The following is a 21,212-nucleotide window of genomic DNA, read 5'->3' on the forward strand; positions in this document are numbered from 1 at the left end:
AGATTTTTCTGCATACGCACGTGCATGTCGTGTGTGAATATGTGTGCTCGAGAGTCTACATATATTTATTACTAATTTATTCACTTGGCATGCTTTAATTATTACGTTTTTTTTCTCCTAAGATCCGGGTGTTCAACGCCGGTTTAATAATATTAGCTGGGTGGTCCTTAAGTATGATTAGTTTCGCTTGTGATGAAAATGCCTTTTTTAAAATTCTAATACACGCTTAGTCTGAGTAGGGCGACAAAAAACAGACGGTAATGAACAACAAAATAGCATAAACCAACATAACTAGATGCGTCAGACAAATAAGGGTCAATTAATAAATCATAGAAATAACGTTTTCGTGCATGAAGCCATGCGTGTGTTATAAGGGTGATGGTCAAATCCCACACTTCCGTCAATAACAATGGCACTTGGAATTCTTTTAGGTAGGATCAGAGTAGATTAATTTATGAGATTTTGGGCGTGGTCATATATATCAATCGAAAGGGTTTGACCTCCGGAGTCCAAACACGCAATTAGAACCGAAATCTATTAAGAGATGACAGAGCTACAAGCTAAACGCTTGCATTTGAAGAACACAAGCAAAAACTCAGAGCCGTTCTATAAGCTGCTATGCCGCAACTAAAAATTAGAAATGGCTGGTGCTCATACGTATTGAATAGCTTTGCACGAATTTCTAATGCGTACAAAGTTTTAAAAAGCACACAAAGTCACTTAATTTGATCTTGATAGACAAATAACAGTCTTGTTTAATTTACTTTTGTTTTTCACTGTTTAACTTCGTGTTTCCTTATTCTTTAATTCATGATCGGATATATGTGTATGTATATTATGATTTACATACTAATATGATAATAAACAAAATCGTGGTTTATGAACTTTACAACTGAAGTTTACCAAAAAGATTAATTAATGTATTTGGGTTTAGCTTATTTTGAATTTCACATAAAATTACACGAGGACTATCTGAGCTAGCCGTTCCTAAATTTGTAGCGTAAGACTAGAGTGAAGGCAACTAGTCATCACCATCCAACTCTTGGGCTACTCGTTTACCAACGAATAGTGGGATTGACCGTCATATTATAACGCCACCATGGCTGAAAGGGCAAGCACGTTTGGTGTGACGGGAATTCGAACCCGCGATCCTTGGATTACGAATCGAGTGACTTAACCACATGGCCATGCCGGGCTCACGTATTTATGAGTTTCGAATTAGATCTCTGTCTATGTATAAAGAACAGCTTTTGAAAGATACCTTACTTCATCTATTTACGCACTTGCGTAAGAAACCTTATTTTGCATATGAAAGGACTTTACTGTCGACAGAAACTTCACTTTATCTGTTTAAGGATTTGCGAAGGAGACCTTAGTTTACGTATTAATGCTGCTTTCTGTTTTTAGTTTGAAGTTGAATTTTCGCTGACTTTAATATTGATGGCACATTTCCTTTTACTGTTAGCGATGTTCTTGTCTGTATTTTATTGGTCTTTGATTAATGGCTCAATACGTATGGTAGATGGCTTGTCATGTAGTAGATGGTTTGTCATGTAGTAGATGGCTTGTCACGTAATAGATGGCTTGTCATGTAATAGATGGCTTGTCACGTAGTAGATGGTTTGTCATGAGGTAGATGGCTTGTCATGTAGTAGATGGCTTGTCATGTAATAGATGGCTTGTCACGTAGTAGATGGTTTGTCATGTGGTAGATGGCTTGTCATGTAGTAGATGGCTTGTCATGTAATAGATGGCTTGTCACGTAGTAGATGGTTTGTCATGTGGTAGATGGCTTGTCATGTAGTAGATTTGTGCGACAAATATCCTGTTACATGTGGTAGACAGCTTGGTTCATGTGGTAAACGACTTAGTACACTTGATGGGTGGTTTGATACATGTGGTAGATGGCTTGGTTCTTGTGTAGACAGCTTGATAAATAAAGTCGACGGCTTTATGCATGTGATAAACGGCATTGTACGTGTGGTAGCTGTTAGTTACACGTGGTAGGCAGCTAGGTTCATGTGGTAGTTGGCTTGGTACATGTAATGTGGGTCTGATACGAAGTGTGGAAAATGCTGCACAGTTGGAAACAAGAAATTGAATCTAAACCAATTAAACGACATATTGCACGTGCAGAAACTCTTGGATGCACATCAATAAGCTTCAGAGCTTAAAAATAAGGGTTCGATAGATGTGGCGAACGTTTATTTGTGCTTTAACAAAAACAAACAAATCAATTTAAACAAGCCGGAAATATTAGTTAGCCTGGGTTAATTATAGTTTAACTAAAGATATAGCGTTATTTACTAAATTAATAATTATTATTGACGATACCTTCAATTGCTTTATTTTTACCCGTAAACGTCTCTTAGGGCGAAATTATATTGAGATATGAGGGAAAAAATAGCCAGTACGGATTTTGCTTTGGTAATTTGTTACCGTAAGATAAGTAACATTTATTCTTACAAAATTAATATTTCAGAAACTGGGACTTTGGGTATAATATTTCCTGTAAAATCTCACCGTCCGATTAGTCAAACGCGTCAAAACCGAGAGTGTTGTAGCTTTTGCATATTTGACATGTATAGCAACTAAAATTATATTATTTTCTTAATTTTGTTGGAGGTATGATCCCAGACTTCCCTTAGAATGAGTTGCTCTTTAGCAGCTCCTTGTAGTTTCATTATCTCCTTGTAAAATCTACATGTCTAGCTAAGCACACCCCCACCTTGCAACCCATTCCTTCACCACCGGTAGAGTAGCTAAAACTTGTTCAGAAATCTCATTTCTAGTTGTATTCGTTATTATATTTTACTTCTAGTTAGAACAGTAACATTCTTCTCCTTTACTAATTCATTCATAAGAAGTTAGGCCTAATATTCGTGTCAAGATCACGTTAAGCTGAATATGTTTCTTTTTCTGCGCATGTTTTTTGATATGATCGTTAATTTACTGTTCGTAACAAACCGTTGTGTGGGATGTGTTTACTTCAACTCGGCGGGACAGACGGTGAGGTGAAACTTTAATTCAACAAGAACTTCAAAAGTTGGTGAAACAGTCGGAACTTTTGGATTTCATATTCGTGACAAACTTTGCGTCAGACTGCAGATGTTTTTGTCACGCTTCTCACAATTTGCCACATACAGCTTTCGTCGTTCAAACCGCAATTTTAATGCAACATATAGTTTGACTCACGTATTTCATGATACACAAATTTCATAATTTCATCTGCACCGTACGTTTCAGATGTTAGATTATTAATCTAGAAATTTTATTTTGAAACAACATGGTTTATGATATTGAACAACAGAACCATGGCAGCAATTGTAAACATCTCTAATGAACATATTCATCTTCTGCAAATTTATGAAAATAACAAACTGCACAATATTTAGTCTAATTATAATATAAACAGCACAGTGAATAGTGTTAGGAATTTATAAAACTTTCAAATTAAAAGGCAAAGAGAGATACATCTGAAGAAACAATGGGCAGCGAGTTTACGAATTTTTACTGAGGTGTGAATTTTCGTTCATAATATGCAGAGTTTCTTTTATTAACAGTTCATGATAATTTTCGTTGTGAGAACATATAGAAGAGTTTGTTATATGTTGTTTTTTTTATGAATTTCACGCAAATATTCACGAGAACTAACTGGTACTAGTCCCTAACTTAGCAGTGAGAGACTACAGGGAAAGCTGGTACTCAACACCACCCATCACCAACTCTTAAGTTCTCTTTGTTACCAACGAATTGTGGCATTGAGTGTAATTATAATGCCTACTCGGCTGAAGGAGAGACCATGTTTGGTGGGATGGAGATTCAAACCCTTGACTTACAAACTGTGAGTCGAGCGTGCTAAGCAGCTGGTCATGTCCGGATGCTTTCAGTGTAAACGAATTTATGAAACAATAGAAGTACCGATATCAAAATATGTTTCCATATTTATACACGGACTTTACGTTAAAGAAATATTTGCGGCCTTTCGTCCATGCTGGGCCTGGTAGGAGAGTTAAGGGAAACTGAAGTTTGAATTCTTTTAAGCTGCATATGTGAGAGTTGTCTCTGGCTGAGGTGCTGTGAGGAATTTTAGTTGCTTTAAGAATAGACTGTTTCTGTTGAGTAGTTCTAGGTTCTAGCTGTGATGCCACTGAGCACGTTCCATACATTTAGTTGTTTTGGCGCCAGTCACTTTATTGCTTAAAACGACTAGACAAAGCCCTTAAATAGCGGATAATACTTGCTGGGTATTTTCCCTCTCGTCAAATATGTTAAATATTAGGGGTGGATTTACCTGAACTCTGGGAGTTTGTGACTAGGCATTTATAAATTAAAAAAAATATATAGATTCGAAAGTCCCACATCACTATTAACTAAAATAATAAAAACTACTCAGCATTATTGAACATGAAGGAACATATCAAATGACTAACAATTATTTAGTTTCATTACAGCTATTTGATCGTTCTTAGATATTTACAAATGCCATTTTTATGTTCTGTTAATAAATCATTAATTTTCTAAGTTCTTAACTTAATTTATTTTTGTTATCATTTTTATTATTATGCTCTAAAGTTCAGTTGTGTTTGGCTAACTCAATAATTATCGATTGGGTTCATTATTTTCATGGACTTTCAATGCAAGTATTTATGTAACAAACTTTTTGTGCTCCATGAGTGCGTTAGGTAATAATCCCTAAGAACATTTGAGTCATATAACATTGTACACATAAATACCATGGGTATTGTATTTACTCTCAGGTCGCCCGGAATGGCCAGGTGGTTAAGGCGCTCGACCTGTAACGTGAGGGACGAGGGTTAGAATTCACGTCACGCCAAACATGCTCGCCCTTTCAGCCATGGGGGCGTTATGATGTTACAGTCAATCTCACTATTCGTTGATAAAAGAGTAGCCCAAGATTTTGCGGTGGGTGGTGATGATTAGCTGCCTTCCATCTAGTCTTACACTGCTAAATTAGAGACGGCTAGTGCAGATAGCCATTCTGTAGCTTTTCGAGAAATTCAAAAACAAACAAAACAAACGTATTGCGGCACTGGAAAGTTGTAGAAACGGCATTTGGCTGTTATAAATCATGTTTCCCCTTGATTCATAAGCAAGTGGTTATATAATAACACAGGACTACAAATGACCACGTTGCAAGTTTACATGCTACGGGAAGTTAAACAGTGAATGAAATACGTTTTGACACGATGATTAAGGTTGGCAGGAAAGTGATTATTGTTATCAAAAGGATAATTTATCCTCCTTTATTACGAGAAACGACTAGTGTTCCACTTTAAGTCTACTTTCACCAACTGGAAGTTGTGCAGGAGTCTGTGAAGAGGAGCATTAGCTTGCTTTTAATATTACCTATCACTCGATGAAAATATTCGTGGGACAAAATAATATATATCAGGAACTTAAGAGTTTTTAATCAGTCGTCACGACACATCTCTTTTCTGACCTTGAATGGTACCAGCTGTCAGCACTGGTTACGTCAAGTGGGCAATAATCAACCACATCACAAGCTTATTTTATACTTGTGTTATAGTCCAGCAAAACCACGGGTAACACCTGAAAATTTCAAGTAGCCAAAGAAATAAAATGTCTAGTTTATTATGGTAATTAAAACTGACTCTCACTCTGACTTCATTTACATTTGAAGAGATGTTGCAACACACCTTTTGTATGAGTTATTGAAACATGGTGCTTTGCGTATCTTTTCCCGTATATGTTAAAAACGCATATTTTCTCAGAAATAGTGCTTTATTAATTCCTACTTTCAGACTGTTCCATTCTAACAATTTATTGCTTGGGCCCGCCATAGCCACGTGGTTAGGGGGCTCGACTCGCACTCAGAGGGTCGCGGATTCGAATCCCCGTTGTACAAAATATGTTCGCTTTTTCAGCCGTGGGGGCGTTATAATGTACGACCAATCCCACTATTCATTGATAAAAGAGTAGCCCAAGACTTGGCGGTGGGTGGTGATAACTAGCTGCCTTCAGTCTTCTCTTACACTGGTAAATTAGGGACGGCTAGTGCAGATAGCCCTCGTGTAGCTTTGCGCGAAATTCAAAACAAACAAACGTATTGCTTGTTTTTAATCAGCTGTGGTTTTAAAGTAGGAGTGTAAACTAAACCTTAAGACCAATAAAGGGTAACTTTATGAAACGTGATGGGAAAGACCCATAATTAGGTTCTTAACATAATCCGTAATACCACCTGAGTCATTCACATACACAAATAAACGGATATATTATCAGTATTGGAATTTACCAGTCTTATTATTGCATGGGCTTCCTGTATAATTTACATTGAAAGTATATTAGTTTGTTCTTAAGCGCTACACAATGGGCATGTGTAGTGTGCTTTTCGTGAGTATCAGAACCACTAAAGAACCAAGTGAGAAGAGCATAAGAAATGAGTTATTTTAGAAAGTTCGTTAATTCTGTTATTTACTTTGAGAATAACATAACATTATTCATTGTGAGGCAATATATGTATTTACTTTGAGAATAACATAACATTATTCATTGTGAGGCAATATGTGTATTTACTTTGAGAATAACATAACATTATTCATTGTGAGGCAATATGTGTACTCTTCTGCTAGTGTACAGTATGTAAACAAGTCGTTAATTCGAGGGTTAAGTATTACCATTTTATTTATTTAACTACATGATGGGTTTTTATTTTTGTAGGGAAGAAATGGCGCAGTCTAACACCCCAGGACAGACGACCTTATGTTGAAGAATCTGAGCGACTACGGGTTCAGCACATGCATGATTTTCCACACTACAAGTACAGACCACGTCGGCGGAAACAGCATTCCAAACGAGGATCTCGAAAAGGAACAAATTCGAGCTCTCCAACTCAGAATCTATCCATAACAGGATTGCCAAACTATAAAAATGGTTATCCTTTTTACTACCCTGTTACCACTGGTGTTTCTTCCTTTTCTACAGGACCACGAACTTTAGGAACAAGTGAACCAGGTGGAGTTCAAACTCCCGATTCCTCTCCTCATGGGAGTCCATGTTCTGAGGTTCCAGCACGAAGGATAGAACGATATCGGTTCCATGAATACTCTGAATTGACCAATATTGGCCTCGATTCCATCCAGTCTCTTCCCACTCCTGAAATGTCTCCAGTTGAAACAGAACTTGACAGTTTCGTTCATCGAAATGCGTTGAAAGAAAAACATAAGATAAAGAACCCAGTAGGTCAGTTGGTGGCCAAATTTAGTGATTCTTCTAATTTTTTTCAGGATATAAAACCTCCATTTCGAAAACAAATCCATCATGGAAATGGCCATGGTTTAGGTGGTTCCACCCCTAATCTGCGGGATTTAATATTGGAAAACTCAAACTTCTCTAACGAAACCACTCAAACACGTTTTTATTCGTCATACCCACGAATTCCCTCTTCGCAAGTGATTAAATCATGTCAGGAAACACGTCGTCCGTCGTGTGCGCTGGAGAATCAAAGCAGCTTTTTGTCCATCTACACCCAAGAAGCTCGTTCTTCATTTCAGAACGTTTCAACCCAACAAGGTCAAGCATGCAGCCCCATGCCATTGACACCACAATCACGTTATGTTCGTTATCAAGTTTCCAACAGTAACTACTCTCCTCGACAAGAATATTCAGACTCAAGTATGATGGATCATGTACTGAAAGACAGCATAACTAATTCTTACCCAGAAATCTGCTCTTCAGAGCCATCGTCATTTTCTTCCCAGTTCTCCACAGCCTACGTATGTAATCCTAACTTCAACTTTCAGAAAGTCTATGAGAATCAGTCATCTCCTGTCTTTACTGGTCAAGATTCTCAGCTAGACTCTTTCGAAGATAGTTATGGTCAGCTTTCATCAAACAGAACTCCTTGCTCCCTGTACTCGAGACAAGACGTTAGCACCCCTCAACAAGACACGACAGATGACACTTGTGGGGTCATAGCTGCTTTGAAGGAAACCCGACGAATATTCTCCTAAATCTACATAACCAGACTGCACCAAAAGGGAGACATGTTAGCTTATTATTCTCTAACATTGTTCGTCTGTAACTTTCAAAGTAACGCCTATTAATTTGAGAAGAAATAACAATCTAAACCATGAGTGCTGATATAATGTTTTGTGCCTTACACTCTTATTCTTAGAGGGCTAGCTATCAACGTGATCTAAAGATACTTGAAGCTGGTATTTGTCTTCCAAAGAATTTGTGATGAAGAGACTAAATATGGTGACATTGTAAATCAGAAAGACTACTTCAGCCTTACATACAACGACCGACTCCAAGTACTTGAACATTTAAAATGTTCGATGTTGATATTCTAAGTGATCTTTGCTCAATGAGCTAAATCATGAATGTATCAAAATGGCGTCAGAGTCGCTATTTATTAGCTATTTACTGATAATTTGCCTTCAAATTGAACAACGAAAGTGACTTATTCTCATAAATTGGCTGTTAACGTGCTTACCTAGTCAGCGTCCTGAGTAATAGCACGTTTTACTTACTTATAAAACGTATTCGTTCGCCAACTTAAATACCGAAAATAGCTAATTCTTATCTCTTCCAAGTTTGACTTGAATTACAAGTAATTTGTTTTTGTCTTCAACCAAAATTGATTTTATTTGCTTTAATTCTCCGTGTATGTTTCAAGTTGAAAGTTATGTTCCACTCAGAAATATGCTTTTTGGTGGTTGTTATGTCTCCTTATTGTTACTGTTTACATCTTTCGCTGAAAGGAAGGTTGAGAATGATGTTGAAAGTATTATTGTTGTAATGTGAAAACACGTTCATTCTTTCTAAAGCAGTATACAGTCTACCGTCTTTTCAAAATACGCATTTCAGAATATTTTGTATCTATTCAAAAGCACGGAAGAGTTTTTTTTTGCTGTTTTTGCATTCTGTCGACCTAAATATATGAATATAACATTGTTTTAGGATGAGTTAAAAGTTGATAAGGTTATATATATATAAGAGATAACATAAGTGTTCTAGGATTAAAATGACATTTTTCGTACTGTACATCTGACTCTGCCACCTGGTAGCTCAGCAACAAGTCTGAGGGCTTATAATGCTAAAAACGTGGGTTTCACACTCACGATGGGCATACCACAGGTAGCCTGTTATATAGCTTCGAATTTAAAAACAAAGAAAGAAAACAGTTGATCCATTTCAGTTTACTTTTCAGAATTCCTAACGCTTGCGATATGTATTATAAATAAGGAGGGGGTCAATGGATCCGTTTATTTTTGTTTGATTGTTTGTAAAATTCCATACAGGATATTAAAGTGTCACTACTTGTTCTGTAAGTATTTAAACGTTAAGAAATGTGTTGTCTTTAGTTTTTTTTAGTAATTATGAGGAATTACAATGCAAATAAAAGGAAATTTGCGTTAACATATGATATAAATTGCCAGTGAAATAAGGTATGTTAATTATAAACTTAGTGCTCAGAACCACTTTAAATCAGATAATATGTTTTAAAAGATATAGAATTTATATATAGGGTGTTTTGTCACTTAAGAAATAAAAATTATGTTTCTTTAAAAGTTATTCACACCAATTTGTACATCATTTCTAGACCTCAAACGCATTAGAAATTCAAAGACGTCACACAATATTTTATTGAATATCTGGTATTTCAAACCTGAAGTGAAACGTAAGAAAATCCTGGTGAGGTTACTAAACACTGTTCTTCATGTATAGAACTCCTGGTGAGGCTAGCAGGCAGTATCCTTCACATGTAGAAGTCCTGATGAGACACTCAGACACGATTCTCCACGTGTAAAAGTTCTTATTAAACTGTTCTTCTTCGTTTGTAGAGGTCCTGATGAGATTTACATTATCTTCATGTCTAAAGATCCTGATGAGAGAGACAATATCCTTCACATGTAGAGGTCCTGATGAGATTTACATTATCTTCATGTCTAAAGATCCTGATGAGAGAGACACTATCCTTCACATGTAGAGGTCCTGATGAGATAGACACTATCCTTCACATGTAGAGGTCCTGATGAGATAGACACTATCCTTCACATGTAGAGGTCCTGATGAGATAGACACTATCCTTCACATGTAGAGGTCCTGATGAGATAGACACTATCCTTCACATGTAGAGGTCCTGATGAGATAGACACTATCCTTCACATGTAGAGGTCCTGATGAGATAGACACTATCCTTCACATGTAGAGGTCCTGATGAGATAGACACTATCCTTCACATGTAGAGGTCCTGATGAGATAGACACTATCCTTCACATGTAGAGGTCCTGATGAGATAGACACTATCCTTCACATGTAGAGGTCCTGATGAGATAGACACTATCCTTCACATGTAGAGGTCCTGATGAGATAGACACTATCCTTCACATGTAGAGGTCCTGATGAGATAGACACTATCCTTCACATGTAGAGGTCCTGATGAGATAGACACTATCCTTTACGTGAGTAGATCATGATGAAATTCCCAGACACTATCCTTCACGTATAGAGGTCCTAATGAGACTGCTAGACAATATGCGATACGTTTGGAAGTCTCTTGTAGTATGGCGATTAGAATACTTCTAAACTTCCTTTCCTAAAACATACTCGTACAAACAACAACAAAAACACACATATGGGGTGACACTTTTGTTGCAGCCTGATTGTAAAGGAAACTTTTCTGTAAAAGCGGACTTACAGATCCATCAAATAAAGGACTGAGGTTTTGTAAGTGATACTACTTTGTTACTGGACTCATTATTTATAATGGTTACGTTTTCATTCATGGAAAGAATTTACAGGCTTTTATGGCGTTTATAAAATAACATAATCACATTCTAATTAACTGATTAATCACTTAAGTTGGTGTCTTGCGTGAAGTGCACTACTTTATAAAAAGTGTCGTTTCTCATATTCCTTGAAACATAAAATATAAATTTTCCACCACTAATCAGCTATTATATTGAATATTACATTAAAACATAACGGCATTGATTCTTTGTTATACCTAGTTACTTAAAATGAAATAATGGCTTGAAAATATTAGCTCCATTAGTGGCTCATTGATATGTTTAAAGGCTTATTACGCTGACAACGGGTTTCGATACCCGTGTTAGGAATAGAACGCCCATTGTGTAGCTTTACGCTCAACAGCAAATCATAAACATTACTTCTTTTCTCGATATTTTTTTAAGTCTAATGAAAATACAGCAATGTACGCATTTAACAGGTGGATCGAAATAACTCGTCGAATCAGTTAATAACTTAGTCATTAGTTATAAAAAACAGTGACTAAAATTTCAATTATGAAGAATGAACGGCATCTTAATTTTTAATTACACAAAAGAAACGTTTACAATATTTTTGAAATATTTTTGCTAAGACGACACCGACTTTTAATAGAAACAAACAAAAAAAACGTAAAATTTGTCCCCAAAAGTTAAAAGTATACATTATTTTTACACGTAAAATGGACTGTAACACCAGGAACGTTTAAAAAATATTTAAAATTATTGATTAAAGATGTCATCTTTACTTCTTCATAAATGAGAAAAACTCTCTGAAAAATGGATAATTCCGAAACGGGAGAAATAAGAAGAGTTCCACATCCCTGTAAGAATAATCCACGTTGAAAGAGTTTATTGTTTCACAGACCATCGTTATTGTTGCAGTTTATTGTTTCACAGACCATCGTTATTGTTGTAGTTTATTGTTTCACAAACAATCGTTATTGTTGTAGTTTATTGTTCACAGACAATCGTTATTGTTTCACAGACCATCGTTATTGTTGTAGTTTATTGTTCACAGACAATCGTTATTGTTTCACAGACCATCGTTATTGTTGTTATTTTTTTCACTATCGCGAGGAATAACCAAAGTGTAAATGTTCTCAATTCTCCACTGTCTCGAATGTCAACTGAAATTGAAAGAGCTGATATGTATTCTAAGTTATCTTAGTTGAACGAATGCTAGTATTCCTTGCACGCGTGACTGAGCAGCTGTTTAAGAGCAGGTGTCTATAAGCTCAGTTATTTTTCCAGTTATCAGTACCAACTCTTTGAGTTGTTTATAATATACCTTTAGCAGTTCGTCTGTGTACTGTAAAAAAAATGTCTGATGATCTCTGAGAATTTCTAATGTAAAATTAATTGATGTTTACGTTTGGTAAGGAAACATGAATCTGTCTGTCCATTAGGGTTACCAAAACATACATAGAAAATGAAAAAATTGTTGATAATTTATAAAATATCTTAAAACTTTTGCATGTTTTTAATACCACGGTGTTTAGTACAACGCTTTTTAAAAGACCACTGATCTAAAACTAAAGTTAATCATTTGTGACAAATCTTTATTCCAAAGGAATAGATTAATCTAAGGCTTCATTTGATAATTTGTTACAAATTCTCATTCCGAAAGAGTAGAATAATCTATGACTATAGCTAAATCTTTTTGACAAATCTCATTACCGAGGAATAGGATTAATCTGAGATTTTAACCTTTCTTTATTGTCAGTTTCTTATTCCATGGTTTTATATTTATTCCAAAACTTTAGCTAATTACTGCTTGAAAAGTCTTACTCTCGAAATTTAGGTTAATATAAACTAAAGTTAATAACTGGTGACAAATTAAATCCTTATTCGGGAAGTGTATAGTTATCTAAGACTAATTACTAGTGGTAAATTGTTATCTCGTGGAATAAATTAAACCAAAAGGCTCAGCTAAATCTTTAATAGAAATTAAGTATGTTTGTAAACAGAATTGTCGATGCTCCCGCTTTGTTTAACGCATTATAATTTAGTCTGGATAAGTGTTTCAATATATATTTCTGTGATACTTTTGGGTGCTACGAATGATCGTAATTCACACAAGTCCATAATAAGCATTTCTTGTTTTATACTCTTCAGATAATAGAAAGAAATTTATTTGAATTTTTATAAATATAGGCATGCAAATACAAAATTAAAGTTTGATTTATATTTTGAATATAAAAAGTTAGATAAGAACTTAAAGCAGACAGAAAAGTCAACTTGTCAAAGTCGCTAGTTAACCATATATGCTCCATTAAATATGTTTGTTTTGGAAAGTAACATAAATTTCAAACTCGACAAAATATCAATTCTCTGTTATTCTTGTAGGGAAAAAAAAGGGAATCCTCAATAGCTGTGGTGCTTGAAATTCTTTAAGGTGAAATTAGAGCAAATTGATCTACGAAATTTTTTTCTTTTTATTTGCCATATATTTGTGCTCGAGCAATACCATTCGTGGAGTGCGCGTATAACTGATTGGAACTTATTACTGATCAAGATCTCTACTACTTTACTTTCAAACTGAAATTACTGCAGGCATGATTGGAGTAAATTAATCTGTGAGACCTTGGGCGTGATCAAATACATAAATTGATAGGGTCTGAACTTCTGTGTCCAAAACTGCAATTAAATCTCAAATCAGTCAAGAGATGACGAAGTTATTAGGTGAAAGCTTTTACTTAAAAACAAACAAAAAATAACAACTCTGAATCATTTTATGAGCCGAATTGCAGCAGCTATAAAAGAATGAATGTGTATAGTCGTGGAACTTCCTGATACTTCGAAAGAAGGGAAATTGTCTCTCAATAGAATCTTCTGTTAAATCGGAGGAAGGAGAAATGTTTTGTAAAACTTATACCAAAATCAAGCGAAAGGTTTAGTTGTGAAGCCTTTTGTGTTATATGCTTGATATTGCAATATTCTAGTAGATGTATTATTTATTTTTATTTCCTTATTATTGTTGTATAGGTTTACTTATATTTATAAAACCAAGTGCTGTTTCTTTAATCATATAAGTTCCTTAGTAAAAAATCAATAAATGTTAAAACAACGGCTTATTTAATAATCTATAATCCAGTTGAAATTTTTAGAATATTTTAGGACAAATGGTTTTAAATTTAAAATTAAAGTTAATGTTAAAAGAGCTTCATAAAGTTTATGATATAGCAACATCATGTTGGATTGCGTATCGGATGGTCCAAGTTTTGAGTCAACATGTTGCTTCACACACTCTGTACTTTCAACTGTGAGGCGTTATAAAAGTAACAGTTAATTTCGTTATTCGGTTGAAAGTAGCCGCATAATAAGCTGTAAGTGATACTGACTGTTTTCCCTTTTTCCAGATAGAATTTTTAAACTAGGGATGAATATTTCCCAGTCCAAGAATCCCTGACTCCACCGTTTAGTCCAAGTATCGCATAAGGCCGTGTTATGGTTGAGAATGACAATATGATTTTTCAAAATATCTTCTATGGCATGGAATGCCCATTCTATTATTCGTTGAGTAAATCACCAGGTATACAGTTATAATTAACATATGTCGCTGTTTCTCTTGACACGGAAATTTATGTTTGGAATTGAACTTTAATTTGATTACGTTTTGTTTTCGTCTCTGTATTGGTTCTCACACTTTATATAGGAGCATATACTTTAATGAGAAACTAAGCCTTCTTTCGAGGGAAAAACCTTGTTTAATTACACGAGGGTAGAGCTAAGTCTGCTTTCATGGGAAAAACCTTGTTTAATTACACGAGGGTAGAGCTAAGTCTGCTTTCATGAGAAGAGCTAAGCTCTGTGGGTCGAGAAATCAGTGATTAAAGACACCCAACTGCCGAAGTGATGCGATTAGCAGGTGGCACAAATAATTATTCTGAGATTGTAATGAAAATTTATAATTTTTTGTTCGTTAACTAATATATTATGGATTTCCAAGTATCGATGGGAGAAGCTCATAAACATCATTCTACAACCAGTAAAATAGGGCTAAACTGTAGAGTTAAATAGAGTTCACTATGCTTTACGAATGTAGCAAGTTGTAACTGTTCTTTTTAGATATTTGAATAGTTGTTTACAAACAAAGCAGGTAAAAATTACATGAACAAATATTCATATTCTAAAAACTGTTTTTAGAGCTCTTTAACTCCGTGAAATTGTCGTTTTTTTCATCTGACAGTTTAATCCAACTTCCTTTTAATTTTTTACATGTACCTGTATATTTCATTGAAAAATAAACTTTAGAAGCAGTTCCTTAATAGAAACAGGAATTTGAAAATGTAAATTATAGAAGTAACATGCAAGGGTATCCCAAAAGTTGGTGGGGGATGTGGTTAACTAGATGGTTTCGTCTATCGTTTCAAAATTAGAAAAGGCTGTTCATTGATAACATTGTGTGTAGCTTTGTTAGAAAATTTCATTTTGTTCCTGATATGCACGCAAAGCTACACAATGGTCACATACACTTATCATCCCTAATTTTAAGCTGATAAACTACAGAGAATGGAAATATTCAATGAGTCCTACTACAACTTTTGGGCTCTTGTAATCAAATAGTGGTATTTTAATGGTATTAATATAACACATCTACAGCCTAGTAGCGGTAGATCTACAGATTTACAACGGTAAAATCAAGGTTTTGATTTTCCTTGGTGTACACACATAGATGTTCTGATGTGGGCTGCTATAGGAAAAATATCACACACACACTTTGCTTTTTGGAAAATAATGTGTGTGTGTTTTTCTTATAGCAAAGCCACATTGGGCTATCTGCTGAGTCCACCGATGGGAATCGAACCCCTGAGAAAAATAATAAAAAATCTGGACATTCAGATTCGTAGTCTGGAACGCTGATCACTATCAACTTAGACAAACAAAACCTAAACAAAAATAATAATATCGGAACAGACTTGGTCCCTTTAAACGAATTGAAGAATAGATTTGGTTTAGTTATTAAATGTCGCGCAAAGCTACACGAAAGCTATATTCGCTAGCCGTCCCTAATTTAGCAGTGTAAGACTAGAGGAAAGCAACTAGCCATCTCCACCCATCGCTAACTCTTGGACTACTCTTTTACTAACGAATAGTGGGATTGACCGTCACAATATAACAACCCCAAGGCAGAAAGGGCGAGCATGTTTTGTGCGACCGAGATTCAAACCCGCGACCCTCAGATTACGAGTCAAACGCCTTAACCCACCTGGCGTTGTGCATGGAGGTAGAAAGACTAAACGAACATTTGAAAGTTGAACTTTTGGGTGATAAGTTGAATTATCTAGGAAAAGTGGAATTTTCCTATTCTCTTGTTCCATTCTTTTGTTTAATTTGTTCAAAACTTTCTCGAATATAGCACTTGTCATCCAAGCTATATTATTCGCTTTCAATTCCACAGAAAGTTGATTCTTTCTTAAGTTTTTGAAACAGAGGGGATTTTCGCTTTTACCTATTACCCATGGTAAATTATCCCTAAGTTTTAAAATTAGGGAAGATGGGAATTTATTTTTTCATGAGAAATATTTAAAGAGTAGAATTTTGCACTTAAAAGACAAATAAATTTTAAAAATCATTAATCTAATTTAACTGCAAAAATAATGACAGCAGAAAAGAAGAACTGAATATATTTAACCAATACTTATTGTAACAAAATGTCCGAGAATTTATTTATACTGAAGAAAATTAATATTCAATCAAAACCATTTTATCCACCTTGCTCAGGTTCTAATTATCTATTAATTATCTATCAACAAGTATCTAGATAGATAGATCTATCTGGTGAAAGATTTTCGTCCACGTTACGCAGGTTCGCCACATAGAGGGCGTTTCATAAGAGAATTTTAAGATAATGCTTGACCTGGCATGGCCAGGCGGGTTAAGGCGTTCGACTCGTAGTTTGAGGGTCGCGAGATCGAATCCCAGTTGTACCAAACATGCTCGCCCTTTCAGTTGTGGGGGCGTTAGAAAGTTATGGACAATCACACTATTCGTTGGTAAAAGAATAGCCCAAGAGTTAGCGGTTGGTGATGATGACTAGCTGTCTTCCCTCTAGTCTTACACTCCTTAATTAGGGAGGCTAGCGCAGATAGCCCTCGTGTAGCTTAGCGCGAAATTCAGAACAAACAAACAAGACAATGCTCCAAAATTTTGATATTTCCGGCTTGTGCAGGTTTCCGCCTTATGCAGTTCCGGTTTAGACAGGTTGTACTGTAAAAACAAGTCGCACACGCTGCTTCCATGTTTTATTTAATGTTAAAAAACAACCTACATATGGTGCTTTTCGGTGTTATCTGATGTTAAAAATAGTTTAGTTAATTTGTTTCTAATTTTGTTCTGATGTTAAATAACAACCAACACAAATAGCTCGTGATTCTTATTTGTTGTTAAAAAAACACACAAGTTGCTTATATCTGTTATTTGTTGTTTAAAATTAATTTACACGTGTTGCTCGTAACTCTCTTATGTTGTCAAAAAGCAAGCTGTGCAAGTTGTTTGTACCCTTGCTTATTGTTTTAAAAACAACCTACTCGGCCAGTTATGAATTATCAATTGTTGTTGAAAAACATACCTAAAGGTTATTTGTAATTCTCATGTGTTGTCAGAAAACTATTTACAAAATTTCGTTGTGAATTTCGTTTGTTCTTAAAAACAATTTGTACAAGTTTCCTGCAATTGTGAAAAAAAAAACATCTAAATAATTTACTTCTAATTCTCATTTCGTATTAAAAAAACAACCTAATCAATTTGTTTGTAACTCATCTATTGTTAAAATAAAACATAAACAAGTTTATTGTGTACTGTCATTTGATCATAAAAATAATCTACACAAGTTGCTTGCAACTGTTTTTGGTTAAAATAATATCCTACACGTGTTGTTTGTAACCATAATTTGTTGTTAAAATACAACCTGTATAAGTTGTTGCTGATGTTAAAAATGAAAAGACAAACAAGTTACTTCTAACTTTTATTTTTGTGAGAACTATTCGAAACTAAGCAGAACTTCAACATCGAGTCGAACCAAATCCATTCCAACATGCAGAAAAGTTGTAACTTTTTATGAGCTAATACAAAAAAAAAACTTTAAATTATTTTCGCCTCTACTGTTCCTAAAATGATACAATTTAGATGGATATTGAGGAAGCTTATCCAAAACACTAAGACCTGGGAAAGAAACAGTTTAGATATGCGTTCGAGCGATGGCCAGTGACTCAGCGAGCTTTGACGATATCCAACCCAACTATGTCTGTTTTTGTCAAAAAAAAAAAAGTCACTGGCCTTCTAGTAACGCGTTACTCTCGAAGTTTTGTCTTCGACGTTGCTGGCCCGGCATGGACAGGTGGGTTAAGACGTTCCACTCGTAATTTGAAGGTCGCGAGTTAGAATCACGGTCGCACCAAATTTGCTGGCCCTTTCAGCCGTGAGGGCGTTATAATGTGACTTTCAATCCTACTATTCGTTGGTAAAAGAGTAGCCCAAGAGTTGGCGGTGGGTGGTGATGACTAGCTGCCTTCCTTCTAGTCTTGCACTGCTAAATTAGGGACGACTAGCGCAGATAGCCCTCGTGTAGCTCTGCGCAAAGTTTAAAAAACAAAACAAACAATTGATGTCGCTATCAATAAGACATTTTAACGAAACTTGTGATCTCGAAGAACATTTAAATAGAAGGAACTTCAGAGAAGTGAAATATCCAAAAGAACAAATAAAAACCGATGACGTGTGATGAAAAATTAAGCTTTATATATAACCGTTTTATAGAATATCTAGATTCTTATTCCAATTTGTATAGTAGTGAATACGTAACTACAATTATAAACGATACGAAATAATGAGCAGTGATGTTTAACGGTGTGATTTTAATAATGACCTTAAAACAAAACACTGTTTATTAAGGAGTTGTTAGAACAAACACTGTTTAGTAAGGAGTTGTTAGAACAAACACTGTTTAGTAAGGAGTTGTTAGAACAAACACTGTTTAGTAAGGAGTTGTTAGAACAAACACTGTTTAGTAAGGAGTTGTTAGAACAAATACTGTTTAGTAAGGAGTTGTTAGAACAAATACTGTTTAGTAAGGAGTTGTTAGAACAAATACTGTTTAGTAAGGAGTTGTTAGACCAAATACTGTTTAGTAAGGAGTTGTTAGAACAAATACTGTTTAGTAAGGAGTTGTTAGACCAAATACTGTTTATTAAGTTGTTAGACCAAATACTGTTTAGTAAGTTGTTAGACCAAATACTGTTTAGTAAGTTGTTAGACCAAATACTGTTTAGTAAGTTGTTAGACCAAATACTGTTTAGTAAGGAGTTGTTAGACCAAATACTATTTTGTTGAAACCAGTTGTAAAATTTAAAATAATTTCTCTTCTTTATTTTCAATTTCAGAACAGTGAAAGTGATACAAGGATTTTTAAAAATATTTTATGTTACTTTGTTTGTTTTTACAGCTCTCTTTATGGCTTATAACTCTAAACATTAGGTTTCGATATCCGATGTTGGCAGAAAAATAATAGCCCAGCGTACTGCTTTGAAATAAAGAAACAAACAATTGATATTGGTATTAAAATATCAGGTAAAAAAATCAGTGCTTTGACCTTTGACTTGATTATTGGCGACCATTGCAAATGTATCACCTTACTTCACTAAAAGTTTTTAATAGCATACTCGTAAAATGCTTTGACCCTGGTGACCCAGCATTAATACTGAGTTGTTATAACGTTAAAAACATTTACTCTATAAAATGGATTCATTTGTCTTAAATATTTCTTGTTAAAGAAAAACAATATATAAACGCATCAAATGCTAAAATACCCACACTTTGTCAACAAAGTTAGAAAAAAATTGACCTTTACTCTCCAGATAATAAATAAAACATTTATAGCCAACACTTCATTAATGCAGTTTTATCAAGGTTAGTAGTACAATAATTATTATATTTGCTGTAAAGGAAATATTTTTTTTCTACCTATATTGCCAAGATGTCTAAGTAAATCCTTTCGGTATTGAAGAAATATTCTAAAAAAACACACTAAAAGTTTAATTCTAAACTAATAAATAATATTTCATTTTTTTTCGATCTACCATAGATGAGTAAGTATAGAAAGTCGACTATCTTGGTTAATTGCATGTTACGATTATCAACGTCATTCAATTTCAAATTGGTGTAATTTCCTTGTTGAATTATGGGTTGGGAGCTTGAAACGTGGGTCAAACTCTTATAAATTGGTGTTAATGATTTAGTATTTTAAACCAGGTTCAAATAGTAATTACTTAAATGCTCCAATTCTTTTAATATCATTACATTCCCCAGTAAAAAAGCCTTGTTTGAGACTTTTCATCTGATACTGACTACTTCTTTCGAATTGGGAGGTTTTTAGAAAAGTTGCCTAGATATACAACGTTTAATTAAGGATTATAAATGTGATTGAAAAGTAAAGAAAATTATAGCTTTATGACGTGGTGATTCATGATGTCGTAAATGTTTCAGTCATGGATACGTAGTCTGTGTATCACTTCATCAGGTAAGCTAGTATCTGGAGTCAATAACTAACTATAGAAGGTAAGAGAAGAACCTCAATTTCAAAACTACAAGTTGTTTTTTAGATTCTAATCTCGTGCAAAATTTCAGTAATGTAACTGTAAGTCCTAAAAAAAACGAACAAAAATTTATCTGATCGAACCGAATTAGAATGGGCCCGGCGTGGCCAAGTGTGTTGAGGAGTTCGACTCGTAATCCGAGGGTCGTGGATTCGAATCCCGATCGTACCAAACATGCTCGCCCTTTCATCCGTGGGGGTGTTATAATGTGACGGTCAGTCTCACTATTTGTTGGTAAAAGAGTAGCCCAAGAGTTAGCGGTGGGTGGTGATGACTAGCTTCCTTCCCTCTAGTCTTACACTGCTAAATTAGGGACGGCTAGCGCAGATAGCCCTCGAGTACGAAATAGCCCTTTGAATAGCCCTAGCGCAGATAGCCCTTTGAACGAAATGAAAAAAACACACACACGAATTAGAATATCTAATATAATAAAATATTCAAAATATCTACGTAAACACAGGAAGAGCTATTTGATCGTTTCATCTCAATTAAAAACAAATTGATGCGCGATTTTTATTCATTTTACACAGACACTAAGAAATGCTTACATTCAATTTTTTCGAATAAATTTTGAAAAAAAACGAAACTTTAGGGAGTTACATGGAAGATGAACACTACTCAGAGCTAATTAATTTAAAGTTACAGTATATGGATTTGTAAAAACCAGCTTCTTTGTTCTTCCACTGTTATGTTTACAGCTAAACACCTGTCTCAGTGCTACGTTTATGATTGAGTTCACAATAAAAAGAAAAGAGACCCATATTTCACATTTCATTAATATTTTGAAACCTGAGCCAGTGAAACTTGGAAATAGTAATTGAAAATAATTCTATTTCCTCGT

General features: G+C 34.8%; 1 protein-coding gene across 1 annotated transcript in view; it reads left to right on the forward strand.

Moving 5' to 3' along the window:
* Positions 1 to 9,561, forward strand: part of LOC143235430 (uncharacterized) — a 52,231-nt gene extending 42,670 nt beyond the window's left edge. The window contains exon 2 of the mRNA XM_076473586.1: positions 6,703 to 9,561. Within this exon, the coding sequence (XP_076329701.1) occupies positions 6,703 to 7,994 (1,292 nt within the window). The 3' untranslated portion in view covers positions 7,995 to 9,561. The remainder of the gene's footprint in view (positions 1 to 6,702) is intronic.
* Positions 9,562 to 21,212: the final 11,651 nt, after the last annotated feature.

This window comes from Tachypleus tridentatus, chromosome 12, assembly GCF_004210375.1.
Source record: "Tachypleus tridentatus isolate NWPU-2018 chromosome 12, ASM421037v1, whole genome shotgun sequence".
Taxonomy (NCBI): Eukaryota; Metazoa; Arthropoda; class Merostomata; order Xiphosura; family Limulidae; genus Tachypleus; species Tachypleus tridentatus.